Below are 16741 nucleotides of genomic sequence, written 5' to 3'. Positions count from 1 at the left end.
TCGCGAAGCCCTTGAACGATCTGCTCCGAAAAGGAACAAAATGGTATTTAGTAAAAATACCAACTTAAACCTAAAAATTAAAAATGTTAAATAAGACAAAAAATCCATCGGTCAATATATAAATTATCAAAACTACAAACCACCTACAAAAATTTTCTAAAAATGTTTAAACGATTAATATATTATTATAAAGTACTATTGAATGAATTTAGTATTTAAGTGAACCGTCAAATCGGTCAAATCAATATGAATGAAAAATTCTTTGAATGCATATTTTGGGGAAAATTATATTATACATACATATATGTCTTGGAACAAACTGCTAGCACCCACAGCTAAAAAAAAACAATTGGACTCATTTTAGACAGGATGTTCGAACGCCCGTTGCCGAACGTGAAGAGCTTGACTTCGTGTTTTTTTTTGTAAGAGAAACATTTTTCCCGGACTTTTATCTTTGAAATTATTTTCTCTAAGTTGTTTTCCTGCTGTTCCCAAACTTCAAGCAATTTTACAGTTGGTTTTAAAGCGATGGGAGACTCATATTTTTCTTTTATTTGTTGTTACTGTAGAAGATCAACCAAAACAAAAACTTTGAAATCTCATTTCGCCTCTCGTCACGACAGTTTTTGTACGTTTTATCACTTACAATACAACATAAAGACTACTCATTTCATACAACAAAAAAAAACGCAAACACTTCTTGCATCAGGGAGCATCTTACTCTTTTTCTTACGCTCATCTAACGTGTTGGGGGTTTACCTGGAGTTATACATACATATATTCAAATCCTGATCGAACGACCAAAAAAACATGCAGGTTTTTAACTTTGTATTTTGTCTGTCTTTGTATTATTTCACATATACTTATAGACTTATTATTTGGTGTTACCATTCTTATTTTTTAATCAATCTTTTTGGAACTTAATTGTTACGTGTTTTTGAACACCGTCTTTTTCAGTTGTAATCTTTTTAAATTCAAATAATAAGAAATAGTTATATTAATATATTTATATATATTAAATATATGTATATATGTGCGAGCATGTGTGCGAGCGATTTCGTTTCGAAGCCAGCTCAAAATTTTGGATTTTCGTAACTTTTTAGGCCTAAGAAAATTGGCGTATGATGTATGGTTAGTGGTTATACACACCGTGCACTGTCACTTTTTTTAGGTGATAGCCCGGGGACTTAGTTTATAAGTTTAGCCCGGGGACGCAAAAATGGTTGACGAGTACACAGGTAACATTCACAAAAAAATAAATTAAATTTGAGGTGGGTGCTAAATAAAATGAACACGCGAAAACAATATTCTCCGGATATACTAGGTTTAAGCCTAACTTATCTACATATTTCTGAAAGGCGTGGATAGTTCGCACAAGAGCGAATATAAGCTTTCGCTTCCGCTCCGCTCTAAGTTAACTTATACTAGATTTCAATAACTAACAAATTCATATTAAAACCAATTAAAAATTCGAATTAACCGACAATAATAAACAAAATTTACTTATACGGCATATCCGCGGTATAATTGTATCATGTATCCGCCTACAACTTCGATACAAATATTTGGTGTAATGACAAAAAAGACAATGAATGCCAGAATAAGTTTTTCATATACAAAACATTCTTTAAGGGGAGGGTAAGGTCAAATCATGCGAAAAAAAGCCATGTTTTTGTGATTTTTTTCCTGACGGCACAGTTAAAATTTATGTATTCAACCAACGGTATATTAAAGTATGACATTAGAAGAATGTTTTATCAAATTTTTACAAAAAAATATTTAAAAATATGGCAATGGTAGCCATTGTCCGGACGTGTCGCCAAAAAAAGTTGAATTGCGGTGCCCCTCATAACTCGGTGCTGGATCATTTGTAATCAAAAAATGAAAGTTCATTCGTTAGATAATAGTTCGCCCCAGGTAACGCTGTGAAGGTTTTTTGAAAATTGCAATTTTTTAATTTTTTCGAAGACTTTGAAGTGAAAAACTCAATTTTTTGGGAAAAAAATCGGTTAATTTGTCATTGCAAAATCAAAATTATGAACAAAAAAAAAAAAACTCGACAGCGTTACCTCGTAAAATATGTACAGAAATAGTGTTTAAAATTTCAAAAGGATCGGTGCAGTAGTTTTGAAGTTATGAGGGGCACCGACTTTGAAAACGTAAGTTGTGGGAAAAACGCTTTAAAGTTTTAAACAAAAAAAATCCAGTGTAAAACGTTTGCAAGCAACTTCGTCAATAACTAATAACTTCGTCAATTTTGCTTTAATTGACTTGAAATTTTGACAATATTCTTCAAATATTATGCATTCAATTTAAAAAATAAAAAAAAATTTACAAAAAAAAAATTTAATACCTTACCCTCCCCTTAAATGTCGCTTCGATAAAAACGGTTGCATTTTTCATAATAAAAAATGTGTTTCTAATAAATTGTTTTTATATGATATTTTTATAAGGATCGGCCAACTATACCCGATGTTTGCGATCTATTTGCATCCAATTTTTCAACTCCAATTGTCGTTTCTGGAAATGCTCACATATATTAAACAATAAAAATGCATCTTTGCCGTTTAATTTTTCTAGTTTTATTTTTTAAAAGTTTTAGAAATTTTAAACAAGTTCCTAAGTTTAAGGGTAAAACTTTATTTTATTTGGAGCTTCATTTTTCCCCCCATTTCGGCGCAAAGGTTTCGGCACAAATTCTTCATCGTATTCATTAAGCCGTCGTCGCCAAGGATTAATATTCCGTTCGAAAAATCTACGTTTTGCTTCCATAGGTCGTGATTTGTTATCTATTTTATAGAGTTTCTCCCATAAGAAAATTTCCGGTAGCTCAAGATGTCGTGGGCGATTTGATGTTAAATGTTTTAATCTTTTATCAATAAAGTCGCTTTGATCTGAATTTTTAAACTCTGATAAGCGTGAAGATACAAATGGCTGTAGCTCTTCCATGGTACGCTGTAATTTTGGAACATTGGCATAAAAGTTCAACAACTGCTTAAACGTTTCATCGTTGAAGCCCACGCACTTTCCCGTTGAGGAAACCTCTGAAAAAAGTGATAGAGCTGGGGATCCTCGACAGAAGTTAACTTTTGGGTTCACAACTTCATTATAACCATGCATTAGCAATGTATTTAATTGGTACTCATAAAAACTCCATTCCTGACCGTTCGTAATAATAGTTTGGGTATTTAAAGGATAGGTAAGGTCATTGTAAGTGTTAAAACCGTTATAACTAGCGTGGGCCAAGAGCAGAGAGTATGAAGCTTTTATCGCTAACGCATCGAGGGCTTCCTGTGTGTCATGTTTGCCATAAGAGTTTGGTCGATTTTGAAGGTGAGCTCGCGAGTGTATGGACAAAAATGGAAAACTCTGTTCATTTACGCAAGGCCAATGGCCGGGAATATTTGTGGCATGCTGATGTTTTGTGTTATAACCTAGACAACGCACATCGTATTTAAACCGCGGCAAGTTTTTGCTCAACCTTTCGTTATTACTCTCAGGGAGGGTTTTCCAAGATGCTAACTGTTTTTGATGACGCAGACACACATAAGGATGACCAGAATATTGTATTAGACGGTCGGAAGAATTTTTCGCCTCTTTCATTTGCCATTTGCATCCATTTTTTGAATTCACGACGTTTTTAGTTGATTGTACACCTCCTACTGTCCAGAAAGCTTCATGACGAGGATTGTAATCTATTTCGACTTCACTTAAGTGTGGGTATTCTTGGCTCAAAACTTTCAAAAGGGCTCTATTCAATTGCTCAACAACTATTTGACTGAGATGCCGTTCACGGGCAACAAAATCAACTGAGGTACACATTGTTATCCTAGCTAAATGCCTGAAATAAGATTGAATTATTATAGGTAATACTTAAATGTGTTTCATTACCTGCAATAGTCGTAAGAAAATTCTACCGCTTCGATAGCTTCTTTACGTGCCGCAGTAAATATACGCTCAGAGTTTTTTTCCGTAAAACCTGTAATAGGCGTTTCAAACTTTTCCCTAACAGTGCGTGTATAATGTTGAGTTACAGGCAAGGCGTTGTAAGGAGTTTTTGTGTCACTAAAATTTACTACCTTATACCCGTAGTATCGGGGCATATTAATTTTGAGTATTTTTTCCTCAACTGTCGGTACTTGGTAAATTTCTTTATGCCAATCTTCAGCATTATTCTGTTGTCGAGCCTTTAATGACACATTTTGTATTTCAGGATAATAAGGCCCCCGTTTCGCGGGCCGTGGGTTAATTTCGCTACATTTTTGTGTGAGTTTTCGTACGCAAGCGAGCTTTATTAAATTAAATGGAAGTAGCTTCAACATCTAGACAGAAAAACTTCCCTGAAAATGTTCGAAGTGGTTACGAAATAATCGATTCGATAACCGACAGCTAAGATAACGTCGGGGTTTTTAAGCATAGTTTTACAGAGGAACAATGTGGTGGTAGCTTATTATTAGTAAATAGCCCATTATAGACTTCGCGCACTGAGTCCATCCTTGTAAAACAGTGGCCATTTTGGACAATTGTGAGGCAACGATTACCACTAAGAACAACCACCATTCCCAACATCCAATAAAATCTTATTTAAATTGCTTTGAGGAACGTGTCACACAAAAAATTGTATTGCGTCTTTATAGATGGCTGTTATGCGTTTTTTTATGAATAAATAATTTTCTTACTATTATTATGAATAATGGACAATACTGGACAGTAACAAAACTTTTTCTTACAAGAAAATATTTAAATAATTTGCTTTTGTCATATATCTTTAGTTATAAAACAAACTGAATTTTGAGAATCTCTTAAAAATTGCAATGGATCTTTTTGTAACTTTTCAGGGCTTTTTCAGATATTTTTTGCGAGAACAGTTTTTCGGCCCCGTCTATGTCCTTCACTTTTTCCGTTTTTTGCAGTGCGCAAGTCATGGGAGTGAGCGAGAGGCAATAGATGAAAAATAGTTTCTGACGGGGGCTGTTCGCTCTGGTCTAAGAGCGAAAACGATTAACGATCTAATTATATTGTAGAAATTTTCTCGTCATTTAAGATTTGTAAGAAAAACAATATTTCGATGCTAATTTCATGGCCGGATATTGCATCAATTTAAAAATAAAAATCATTTATAGCTATTGTGCTACGATCCAACCAACTTTGGGTGCTACTGTCCGCTGATCGGCATCGGCCTGGCTCCGGCTAGCTCATCCAGGACCGTGGCTCAGAGAGCTTGACCCTTACCACTAGACCGCTAACAATAATTTTGTCTAATTCACACTTATTACAATAATATAGCGCTACAACTTTCAAATTTAAATCTCCTACCTCTAAAAAAAATGAACGCTTATCCTTACTCTATTACATAACACACTTTTTTTTTATAATACTCCAGTTGACATGGATCTTTGTAGCCCATCCTTAGCGGAACGCTGGCCTTTTTGCGCGTCCGCTCCTACTTCCAAACACATCTATCCTCCTCTAACTTCTTATGACCCCCTTGACTTACTACTCGTTACTCATTTATTTGATGTTTAGTTAAATATAAATTTAACAAATGTACTCTTACTTCTAAGACTTCGTTCCGGAGCTTAGGCGTTTGTAAACAAATCCGTAAATTGGGTCATATTCTTCCCTACCTACGAGAGCTCTCCTCAGAAATTAGGTACAGACAACGAATATAGAGAAATTATTGTTAAACCTATCTTGCAGCTTCCATAGCCGCTTCTGAAATCACAATTTTTTTATGATTTTGTCAAATTTTCTTCAATGGATAATTACTTAAACTAAAAAAATTGAATAACTAAATACGAGACCAAAATTAAATATAATAAATAAAAAATAGAACAACGATGTAACCAACAAAAACCAATAAAAATAAAAAAATAAATCATTACACAATAAATTAAATAAAATTTTTTTTAAATATTTCTCAATTGAGAAATCCACCAAGGGTGGGATATTGCTTCCTTTTTAATATTATTTTTTTATGGCTCTTTAGTGGTGTCTACGTCCAAGAGTACGGGTCTTATCTATTTCTCTGCAAATGTCAGCTTGACAGGCTTAGGGTTTATCTTATCCATGGCTAGAAATCCATAAGCCATGGTTCTTCTTCCTGGACCGACCTTTTACCTGTAGAATTCGCCGATCCTGCTTAGCGTGTCCATATCCTGGTCTTCTTTGCTCTTCTATCTTTAATTTTTAAAGTTTTTTCCCTTCTGCATTTTATTCCTTACGGGGAATGCGCTTTGAATGTAATTTTTCTAAGACTATGCTCCCGCACTACTTGATTCTCGCTTTAAGTTTATCATTTTCCTCGGTGTCCCGGAACGGTTATTCGGATAGGCCCGTTGTTCTGGGTCAAGAACCCACCAAATCCAAAATTTGGAACTAGGTGGCATCACTGGGGCCTTCCATCTCCATCAGGTGGCATCACCATGCCCAATTATTTGTATCGACCAAAACACATTAAGCATAGTACTGAGTTGACGAACGGAGCTTAGGCGTTTGTAAACAAATCCGTAAATTGGGTCATATTCTTCCCTACCTACGAGAGCTCTCCTCAGAAATTAGGTACAGACAACGAATATAGAGAAATTATTGTTAAACCTATCTTGCAGCTTCCATAGCCGCTTCTGAAATCACAATTTTTTTATGATTTTGTCAAATTTTCTTCAATGGATAATTACTTAAACTAAAAAAATTGAATAACTAAATACGAGACCAAAATTAAATATAATAAATAAAAAATAGAACAACGATGTAACCAACAAAAACCAATAAAAATAAAAAAATAAATCATTACACAATAAATTAAATAAAATTTTTTTTAAATATTTCTCAATTGAGAAATCCACCAAGGGTGGGATATTGCTTCCTTTTTAATATTATTTTTTTATGGCTCTTTAGTGGTGTCTACGTCCAAGAGTACGGGTCTTATCTATTTCTCTGCAAATGTCAGCTTGACAGGCTTAGGGTTTATCTTATCCATGGCTAGAAATCCATAAGCCATGGTTCTTCTTCCTGGACCGACCTTTTACCTGTAGAATTCGCCGATCCTGCTTAGCGTGTCCATATCCTGGTCTTCTTTGCTCTTCTATCTTTAATTTTTAAAGTTTTTTCCCTTCTGCATTTTATTCCTTACGGGGAATGCGCTTTGAATGTAATTTTTCTAAGACTATGCTCCCGCACTACTTGATTCTCGCTTTAAGTTTATCATTTTCCTCGGTGTCCCGGAACGGTTATTCGGATAGGCCCGTTGTTCTGGGTCAAGAACCCACCAAATCCAAAATTTGGAACTAGGTGGCATCACTGGGGCCTTCCATCTCCATCAGGTGGCATCACCATGCCCAATTATTTGTATCGACCAAAACACATTAAGCATAGTACTGAGTTGACGAAAATCCGCTGTTGAAATTCTGATAGCGATTTTGCACTTTATTCAGCTACACTTTACACCAGAGGTCGGCTCGGCCCTATCTCGGGGGCATAGGAAATTTCTCTGCCCGAGCTCTGCCACACACACACAGTATAAATGTGTGAAACGTCTTGCTCAAAGCCTACTTTCTGCTATTCGTTACTAACACTAATGCGGTAAAATTATATTAATGTATTGGGGTGGCGACCACTGCTTCACACTTACACTACCTCGTGTGAGCAAAAAAATGAAGAAATAAGGTAATACTGAACAGTTGTAGTTTGTAAACAAAAAACCAATAATCAAAATGAATTCAAATCAATTGGATGTTGGTGTTTTGTTGATGTATCTCGCCGCTAAGGAGCTGATTAGGAAAAAGAAAACTGGGTCAAAATCAATCACAAATCATTTCAATGCCATTTTATGGAATTAAAATGCCCCTTGTGGGTCAAATCCCATATTATGGGCTTCGCCTTGACCGCAGAAATTAATTTTAATTTGTCCTGGCGCGTCGAAAATTTTTCGGGCCGACTATTTTTTTGTTTGATCAATTGACCCTCCATGTCACACCTATAGAAATAAATGAAAATATTTCTTTTAACTCCCCGAGAGCAGCTGTTTATTTTTTTTGATCCGGCAACACGATTAAAATCGATAACAAAAATTTTTGTTAACTCAGTACCCGCAAAATCTAGAAGGCAAAAATTTCTTCCTCTTCCTTTCCTCTTTTTTTTATATGGAGTTTGACAGCTGTCACTCGTTGGACAGCGGATTTTCGTCAACTCAGTACTATGCTTTAGAAACAAAGTTAATGTATATCATTTGGGGCAAAACGCACTTATGTTTAAAATTTGAGCGTATGCGTAGCAGTGCTGCCAACTCTGAGTGGTCTTTTATAGCAGTAAAGACAATAAAAATAACCAAAAATAGGTAAATTTTTTCAAAAATAGTAAATTAAAATAGCCGTTAGTTTTTAATAACATAATGTCATTTTTTTCTACATTCTGTGTAAATTATTTAATGATTATTCTTCGTTAAGCAAACTGGTTAAAATACTTTCCTATTGTACCAATCTGTGAAAGGCTCTTATGTGGGGCTTCGTACTGAAAACAGAATTTTTCAGCTCGTTGCAATCCATATCTGAAAAAAAATTGATGAATTTTTAACTGACTTTCTTTAAAGATTTGCGTGCACAAATTAAGGTGGTCAACCGAAGTATTTTGACTCACAAACAAGCAGATTGCAGCTTCTGTTGAGGATGTCTCTGTAGATGTTTTGGGAAACTCTATTGTTTGGTTGCCTTGCCGTACTTCAAGGTTTGCCTTGTGTTTTTTAGTTTTAATGTGCGATTTCAAGTCCCACAACTTTTCATTTAAGTTTTAATATTTGCAAAATGCACAAACTAATCATTGAACTAATCATGCAAAACTGAATTTGAATGTAGAGATGGTAGCATTGCGAGCGCGAAACGATGTTGAGAAAATACCAAGTATCCAAAAGCTACATAGCGGTAAATAATATTTTAGTATTTAAATTTCACAATTCGGTCACCTAGTAGACAACATGTTTTTTAATTTAACTTATCTATGCGTACTTGCTTTTGTGCCTTTCAAATTCAATTGTTCCTTCTCAATGGCGGAATTTTTGTTATAGCCTATTACTCAAATTGACAAAAACTGTTTTTCAGTTATGGGAGTCAGCCAAAAACAAACAGGCTAAAAACCGTTTTTAACGGGGTCTGTTCACCACCAAGTACTGAGATCGGAAAAATACCATAAATTTACATGGGGATACCAGCCCGCACCGAAGAATGTTTTACAGGTCCTTAGCGAAAGATGACAAGTCTTAAGGGGAGGGTAAGGTCAAATCATGCGAAAAAAGCCATGTTTTTGTGATTTTTTTCCTGACGACACAGTTAAAATTTATTTATTCAACCAACGGTATATTAAAGTATGACATTAGAAGAATGTTTTATCAAATTTTTACAAAAAAATATTTAAAAATATGGCAATGGTAGCCATTGTCCGGACGTGTCGCCAAAAAAAGTTGAATTGCGGTGCCCCTCATAACTCGGTGCTGGATCATTTGTAATCAAAAAATGAAAGTTCATTCGTTAGATAATAGTTCGCCCCAGGTAACGCTGTGAAGGTTTTTTGAAAATTGCAATTTTTTAATTTTTTCGAAAACTTTGAAGTGAAAAACTCAATTTTTTGGGAAAAAATCGGTTAATTTGTCGTTGCAAAATCGAAATTATGAACAAAAAAAAACTCGACAACGTTACCTCGTAAAATATGTACAGAAATAGTGTTTAAAATTTCAAAAGGATTGGGGCAGTAGTTTTGAAGTTATGAGGGGCACCGACTTTGAAAACGTGAGTTGTGGGAAAAACGCTTTAAAGTTTTAAACAAAAAAAATCCAGTGTAAAACGTTTGCAAGCAACTTCGTCAATAACTAATAACTTCGTCAATTTTGCTTTAATTGACTTGAAATTTTGACACAATATTCTTCAAATATTATGCATTCAATTAAAAAAAAAAAAAAAATGAAAAAAAAAATTTAATACCTTACCCTCCCCTTAATCTTCCATGTTTCACAGGGCCTTGCAATAAATTGTTGGTCCTTTTTGTTATTCTAATAATGTAGAAAAATGGTGTTAATGCTAAAGTAGAGTTAATGGTTCGAAGTGCTAGAAATCATCTAATATCGAAGTAGAATATTTTATTCTAAAAATTTTGTATTTGTGGAGCAAAAAAGATTTTATTGCCAATTTTCGCCAATTTTCTTACGCCCAAACACATAAAGGGCGGAAATGATTCGCCTATTTTGCCTATTTTTTAATGCAAATTAAAAGTATTTTCCCGTAGAACCGTGGTACGTAAATTGAAAAAGTTCGTTCACATTTAAACGAATATATGTACCTACGTTTTTGCTCATCGAAGATGGTTTTCGATATGCGTACTAGGCTATTATGAAAAAATAAAACAAAAGAAAGTCTTGCAAGTCAGACCTTGACGAAAGGTTCACAAAATTTAAAACTTATAATCTTTCGAGAATCTCTGGTATTTTTTTGTCGATCTGAGAACTTGGTGACGTACAGACCCTGCCAATTTTTTTCTTCTTTCTCACTCTCATTGCTGAAAAGAAAATATTTTCGATTTGACTCTAGGATTTAACAAAAAGTGGTTGATGTATTTTCATCTCGCTCTCACTCATAGCAAGTCTTCTTGTTGATTTAAATACTAGGCTTAAACCTGTTAGTTCAATCGGAGCTACCTGTTGATTTTCATGGGCTGTTATTTACATTTAACGTATAAAGTGAATTCAATGTGTAATACAAAAAGTACTGTTTATTTTTATGTTTAACAAAGAAATTAAACTACGAACTCATTACTATTAAATTTGAAAGTCTCAGCAACTGAAAGTACTCGATAAGTATGTTTTTTCTATTGAGATTATTTGCTTAATGTTTAAAATATACTATTATTTTTTTTGATACATTTTTATTTACGTAAGTATGAATTCACTAGTTAAAAATTTCTGCAATTCTTTAAGTTTCAAACTTAGGTTTATGTTTTACCGGTTGTACAAAAATGTAAGTGTAGTTCCCTAGGAGTTTTATAGTTGGCATATATATGTACATGGAATTTATTTTCTATACACTTATGCAAAAGCCATTATTATTGAATTATTTTTTTTTAACTGCGCCTTCGAATGCGATGTTCTTGAAAGAAATTTTTTATTGAATAGAACGTGCATACAGACTACTTGGCTACCCATAAATGTAGCTACACATATGTATGTTCATCCACTCGGTAGTGTACATACACACATATTTATTTACGCAATTCCATACATATGTTCATACATACATACATATGTAAGTATATAGACCCTTTCTTTCAGACCCTTTAGAACCAGTGTTTAGGAACTTCCTAGTAACCGTTGACAAATCATTGAGAAATTTTTGTAAGTATGGGGTGTCCTATGCATCAGTAACCTCTAAAGTTTTTTCTCTCAACGGAGTAGGGAATTAAGGGGGGACATCTGAGTAGAATTTTGAAAAAATTTTTCAGGGTCTTAAAAATGACATATCAAAAGATAGGGTCCGGCAAAAATGTCTAAGTGTCGAAATTTTCCATTCTGCGGCACAGGTGTATCCCATAGTACTTAAAACTTTAAACGCGTTTTTCTCGAAACCGATTTTTTGAGTTGGCCGAACACATAACTCGAACAAATCTTAACCTATCGATCTAAATTTTGATTTTGACAGTATACTCAGAATACTGTATGTCTATCGACACACGTAGGATTTTTTTTTTATTTTGCTTACTTTTTATCAACAATTTTGTGACGTTTTTTGTTCGTGAAAATGGAAAATTTTGTTCCATCACTCACTATTTTGCAAAAAATCAATATATCGAAAAAATCCTACGTGTGTCGATAGCCGTTGAGATACAGAAACTAACCAAACTTGATTTTTTGTTCTAGATCAAAAATTAAGGACGTTAGGTGTTCGGCCATGGACCCCTTTTAAAAAAATAGGGCCTACGAATAAGGGGCCGCCATTTTGGGGGCTGCAGGGCCGCCATTTTGTTTTCGATTTATTAAAAAAAAATTTTATTGTGTAGTTTAAATATAATATAATAAAACCTCACTTACAAATTTTCGATTAGCTGTTTTGATTTGGACAAAAAAAAGTATAGCACAAAACCGAGTTTGAAATATTTAATACCCTCAAAATCTTGATTTATTTAGAAAACCCGTTTTTCAAGACATTTTTGCGCTTAAAAATTCCTAAACGCGTAATTTTAAGCCGATTTTAAAATTTCCAACGTTTGTGTTTCCGTTTGTGTGTTAAAATTTCCCACGTCCAATGTTGTAGCTTTTGAAATCTTCCTTTAGTGTTAGGTTAGGACCTTGTTTCTCCTCATTTCAGGCATTTTTTATTGAAAAATGTGCTTGTTTTGAAAAAGAAATGGTTTTTCAACAAGATGGGGATCCAAAGCACACTTCGAAAATTGTTAAGGAATGGATTGGAAGGAAACCATTTAAATTAATGGGATGCCCAGCACAATGTCCCGACCTCAATCCAATTGAAAATCTTTGGTCAATCATGAAAAGACGGCTCGGGCAGTACGAAACAGCTCCATCAAACAGGGAAAAATTATGGGAGCGTGTTGTAGCTGAATGGATACGTATTGCCAAAGATATAATAGAAATTTGTAGAGAGCATGCCTGAAGTCGTACAGGAAGTCATCTCAAATAAATTTCTTTGGACAAAATATTAATATTTTTTTGGAAATTAAAACTTTTTGTAACGTGCAAAATTTAGTTTATGTGGGATTTGTTTGTTTTTAATTTATATCTCCTTGAATTCTTCTGTATCATCATTGTCAAAACAATTTTTGGATTTGGTTGTGTGATTATGTTATTATGGGTGACGAATGTCTGAGTCGTGAACATACACTAAATTTTGCTCACCACACTCAATATTCGACCTGATAAACAATTCCTACTGTCACTATTTCCGCCGTCATAAATTTTATATTTGAATTATAGTTTATATTTGAATAATGAAAACATTAGAATTAGTGTTGAATAATGTTTGGAATTTGTTTTAAAAAATGCTAGATGTTAAGCTATTCTATATTTGTAAAATGGCGGAAAAACGAGGAGTCTGTCATCGCTAGGTGAAGCAAGCGAGGGGTGGGAAACGGACGAAGTTTTTTAGCGCGCGCCACACAGCATTGATTTGAGTAAGAATAAAGGAAAAACAAGAAAGGAAAGCTAACTTCGGACGGAGCCGAAGTTTATATACACTTGCAGTTAAACCCGGATATATATCGCAAACATCGGATATAGTTGGCCGATCCTTATGATTATGATTTATCATAATAAAACCAATTAATTACAATAAAAAATCTAAAAAAAGTCCCAAACTTCTATCTTCAAAAATACGAAAGTTGATGTTTCTACCAAATACCATTTCCGATCGTTCAGTTATATGGCAGCTATAGGATATAGTCGGCCGATCCTAATGAAATTTCGTAGGTCAGATTAACTGACCAAAAATATAATCTGTACCAAATTCCAGCTTTCTATCTTCAAAAACACGAAAGTTGGGTTATTTCCGATCGTTCAGTTATATGGCAGCTATAAGATATAGGCGGCCGATCCTTATGAAATTTGGCATGACGTAATGTTTTGCCAAAAATAGCTCTCATGTCAAATTTGAACTCTCTAACTCTAAAAACACAAAAATTATACCATTTCCGATCAATCAGTTATATGGCAGCTATAGGATATAGTCGGCCGATCCGGGCCGTTCCGACTTATAAACTGCGTGCAAAGGAAAGAAGGGTGTGTGCAAAGTTTCAAGACGATAGCTTTAAAACTGAGAGACTAGTTCGCGTAGAAACAGACAGACGGTCAGACAGACGGACAGACGGACAGACGGACATGCTCATATCAACTCAGGAGGTGATCCTGATCAAGAATATATATACTTTATAGGGTCGGAGATGTCTCCTTCACTGCGTTGCACACTTTTGGACCAAATTATAATACCCTCTGCAAGGGTATAATAAACCAAACCCAACCAATGTTGGCTTAAAAAAATCGTGTAGCAAACTCGCCCCGATCACAAAATTACTAAAACAAATTCCTCCAAAAACTTCGTTACCAGAGGATTAAGGGGGAGAAACAGCGTCGCGTCGCAGGCGGAAAACAGCTAGACGACTGGAGGCGAAAAATGTCTAAAAAAACTAAGGCATCGCGTCCCTAGCAGCCAGATCTATGTTAAGTGGAGCACCTCATTTTTGAGGAAAACCAGAACTCCTGTCGACCTGGGCAGAGGAAAAGACTCTTGCGGATAAAGGCAGAGGTGAGGCGTCGCGTCCCTAGCAGCCACAGGATAGCAGACACAGCAGCCACAAAAACGAGAAAGCGTCGGAAAATTGGATACAGTGTGACGTTTGCGAAAGGTGGTATCATTTCGAGTGTGCAGGCGTAGACGACATTGAGAGCAAGGATTGAAGTTGCGATTGCTGTCTTGCGGGTTGCAGCCACATAGAACCATACAGCCTCAAACACGAAAAGACGCAATGGCTACCCTTGAACCGCACGGCAAAGCGATAGCCATCGATACGCTAATCAGTATAGCCGGCAACGGAGAGAACATGTGCGGGAAGGCAATCCGGACATGAACAAGAACCATCTATTGTTAAAGATTGAGAAAAGACCATCTCATGCAGATGAACCCCGCTGACGTAGCGGTTGCTGGGATGTTTCGAGCCACAGATTCACCTACGATTTTTGTGGTATGACAAAGGCAGCGACAAATAGATTAGCTGCGCGCCGTTTATAGTGTACATTGTTCGAGACAAGATCGCGGAAACCCACCAAGAAGATTTCCCATTGGCCTTAAACGCCATCCAAAGGGTGCACTACGTTGACGACTTCATCGATAGCATGAGGAACGAACATAAGGCCATCCAGATCACCAGACAAGTAATAGAAGTACATCACAGAGGCGGATTCGAGATCCGTATTTGGTCGTCGAATTCGGAAGATGTACTTAAAAGCTTGCAGGATAATGGCAACGTTGGAAGCCAAAAGCCCGTGGATTTTTATTCAACAGAAAAGATACTTGATATGTCCTGGGACCCACATAATGATATGTTCAAGTTTATCGTCAGATTTTTAAAGCTGACGCGTGAAGTGCTTGCGGAAAACGCAGTCCCTACCAAGCGAGAAGTACTACAAGTTCTGATGTCGATTTTCGATCCATTGGGATTTTTATCATGCCAGACGATTGGGCTAAAAATACACCTTCAGCACATATGGTGGCAAAATTTTGAATGGGATCAAGAGCTACCTGAAAGAATGCTAGAAGAATGGCGCCAATGGAAAACCATTTTGCAAGAGATAGGGACTATCGAGGTCCCTAGATGCTTTGCCCCAGCCACCTCGGAGCCAGGTCAAGTTGGACTCCACACATTTTTCGACGCCTGCGAGCAAGCGTATTCTGCAGTCTGCTACTTGCGTGGGGCAACGGATGACAAAGTCGTCATGTCGTTGGTTATACCGAAATCCAAGAGAGCACCTTTAAAACCACTATCGATTCCGCGTATAGAGCTGCAAGCAGCAGTTATGGGAGCACGTTTAGACCACATGGTGATGAGCACACGCAACCTACGAATCGACAAAGCCACATACTGGTCGGACTCCAAGACAGTGTTGCAGTGGTTAACTATGGACCCCCGCAACTTTCATCAGTTCGTGATGTACAGAGTCGCCGAAATTCTGGAAACAACACTGGTCAAGCAATGGCGGTGGATTTCTTCAAAGCTGAACGTAGCAGATGGCGCTACCAAGGTCACCGGGCAAACCCAGCAAGAGACGTGGATAACGGGCCCGGAGTTCCTGAAGACCGATGCAAGCAACTGGCCAACATCCAAAAAGCAGGAGAGCATCATGGGTACTTCGTAGATACGGAAGCATGTGATGACGACGCATACGAGATCAGTGGTTACGTTTAACGCGCACGATTTCTCCAATTGGCGGCGATTATACGGCGAGTAGCGCTAGTACTCCTGTTCATTGATCGGCTGCAATCGAAATGGCTCATGTAAGCAAGGCAAAGATGCTGCTAAACAACCAATCTGAAGCCATCGCCTTCGCAGAAAAACTAAAATCGTTATCCGCGAGACCGGTGCTCCTCAAGGGAAGCAGATTGGCCGGATTAAACGCATACCTGGACAACAATGGAGTACTGCCAACCTCATAGTTAGAAGCTTCCACGAAAAGTATCACCATGTCGCTCATGAGACTGTAATAAACGGCATCCAAAATTCGTTTTATATCAGCCGGCTACGAGTACTGAATAAATTTGAACTTAACACATGCCAACGATGCAAGATTAATAGAGCAGTTCCCAGACCACCCCATATGGCACCGATCCCGAGGGCAAGAGTTGGAAACTTCGAGAGGCCGTTCACCTATACAGGCGTTGACTGTTTTGGCCCGTTATTGGTGAACGGCCTGCGCAAATAGAAAGGTAGGTGGCTTTGTTCGCCTGTCAGACGCACATGGGTGGAGCATGGGAGAGACTCGTCCGGAGAACTAAAGGAATCTTGAAGAACATATGCTCAAGTTGCTCTTGCAACGACGAGGGGCTGACATACGCATTGATGGAAGTACAATTTATTATCAACTCGCGATCTCTCACGTTCGTAAGTTTGGATTCCGAGGATGACGCCGACCTGACTCCAAACCACCTGCTGCTAGGATCAGCGAGCGAATATAAGCCGCTGCCCATAGAGGGGATGAATCTAT

General features: G+C 36.6%; 3 protein-coding genes and 1 long non-coding RNA gene across 14 annotated transcripts in view; 2 read left to right on the top strand and 2 right to left on the bottom strand.

Moving 5' to 3' along the window:
- Window positions 1-2559: 2559 nt before the first annotated feature.
- Window positions 2560-4404, bottom strand: mRpS30 (mitochondrial ribosomal protein S30). 2 transcript variants are annotated; one of them, XM_043211143.2, is made up of 2 exons: window positions 3892-4404; window positions 2560-3841 (listed from the first exon to the last, which is right to left on the bottom strand). In XM_043211143.2, exons 1-2 carry the CDS (start codon window positions 4320-4322, stop codon window positions 2626-2628), a joined length of 1647 nt encoding a protein of 548 aa, XP_043067078.2. In that variant the 5' UTR covers window positions 4323-4404; the 3' UTR covers window positions 2560-2625. The 2 variants fall into 2 exon arrangements, with proteins under 2 accessions (XP_043067078.2, XP_043067079.2); XM_043211144.2 differs by having other exon boundaries at window positions 3896-4019.
- A 3955-nt stretch (window positions 4405-8359) lies between these two features.
- On the bottom strand, window positions 8360-11248 carry LOC108125574 (uncharacterized). 3 transcript variants are annotated; one of them, XR_011441897.1, is made up of 4 exons: window positions 10532-10585; window positions 9000-9081; window positions 8635-8905; window positions 8360-8545 (listed from the first exon to the last, which is right to left on the bottom strand). It is a non-coding gene; the product is annotated as an uncharacterized lncRNA (long non-coding RNA). The 3 variants fall into 3 exon arrangements; XR_006246097.2 differs by lacking the exons at window positions 9000-9081; window positions 10532-10585 and adding an exon at window positions 10983-11248; XR_001773316.3 differs by lacking the exon at window positions 10532-10585 and having other exon boundaries at window positions 9000-10129.
- Rhp (GTP-Rho-binding protein rhophilin) overlaps window positions 10372-16741 on the top strand; it is a 227250-nt gene continuing 220880 nt past the window's right edge. For 2 of the 8 annotated variants that reach the window (XM_070283016.1, XM_070283002.1), the window contains exon 1: window positions 10377-10837. The gene's annotated coding sequence lies outside the window, so the exon portion shown is untranslated. Of the gene's footprint in view, window positions 10838-11335; window positions 11372-16741 lie in introns of those variants that run through there. The other 6 variants (XM_070283062.1, XM_070283088.1, XM_070283172.1 and 3 more) reach the window with 6 other exon arrangements.
- On the top strand, window positions 14876-15895 carry LOC122321336 (uncharacterized). Its single transcript, XM_043211175.1, has one exon. The coding sequence runs from the start codon at window positions 14876-14878 to the stop codon at window positions 15893-15895; it is 1020 nt and encodes a 339-aa protein (XP_043067110.1).

Source organism: Drosophila bipectinata, chromosome XL, assembly GCF_030179905.1.
Source record: "Drosophila bipectinata strain 14024-0381.07 chromosome XL, DbipHiC1v2, whole genome shotgun sequence".
Lineage (NCBI taxonomy): Eukaryota > Metazoa > Arthropoda > Insecta > Diptera > Drosophilidae > Drosophila > Drosophila bipectinata.
Note: the sequence above shows the minus strand (reverse complement) of the source record. Positions and strands in the feature narration are given on the sequence as shown.

Excerpts from the sequence above, each read along its gene's own strand:
- mRpS30 (XM_043211143.2), bottom strand. The coding sequence starts at position 4,322 with ATGTTGAAGCTACTTCCATTTAATTTAATAAAGCTCGCTTGCGTACGA. Across the intron at positions 3,842-3,891 it reads TTTTCTTACGACTATTGCAG|GCATTTAGCTAGGATAACAA; the intron begins GTAATGAAACAC and ends ATCTTATTTCAG.
- LOC122321336 (XM_043211175.1), top strand. The coding sequence starts at position 14,876 with ATGAGGAACGAACATAAGGCCATCCAGATCACCAGACAAGTAATAGAA.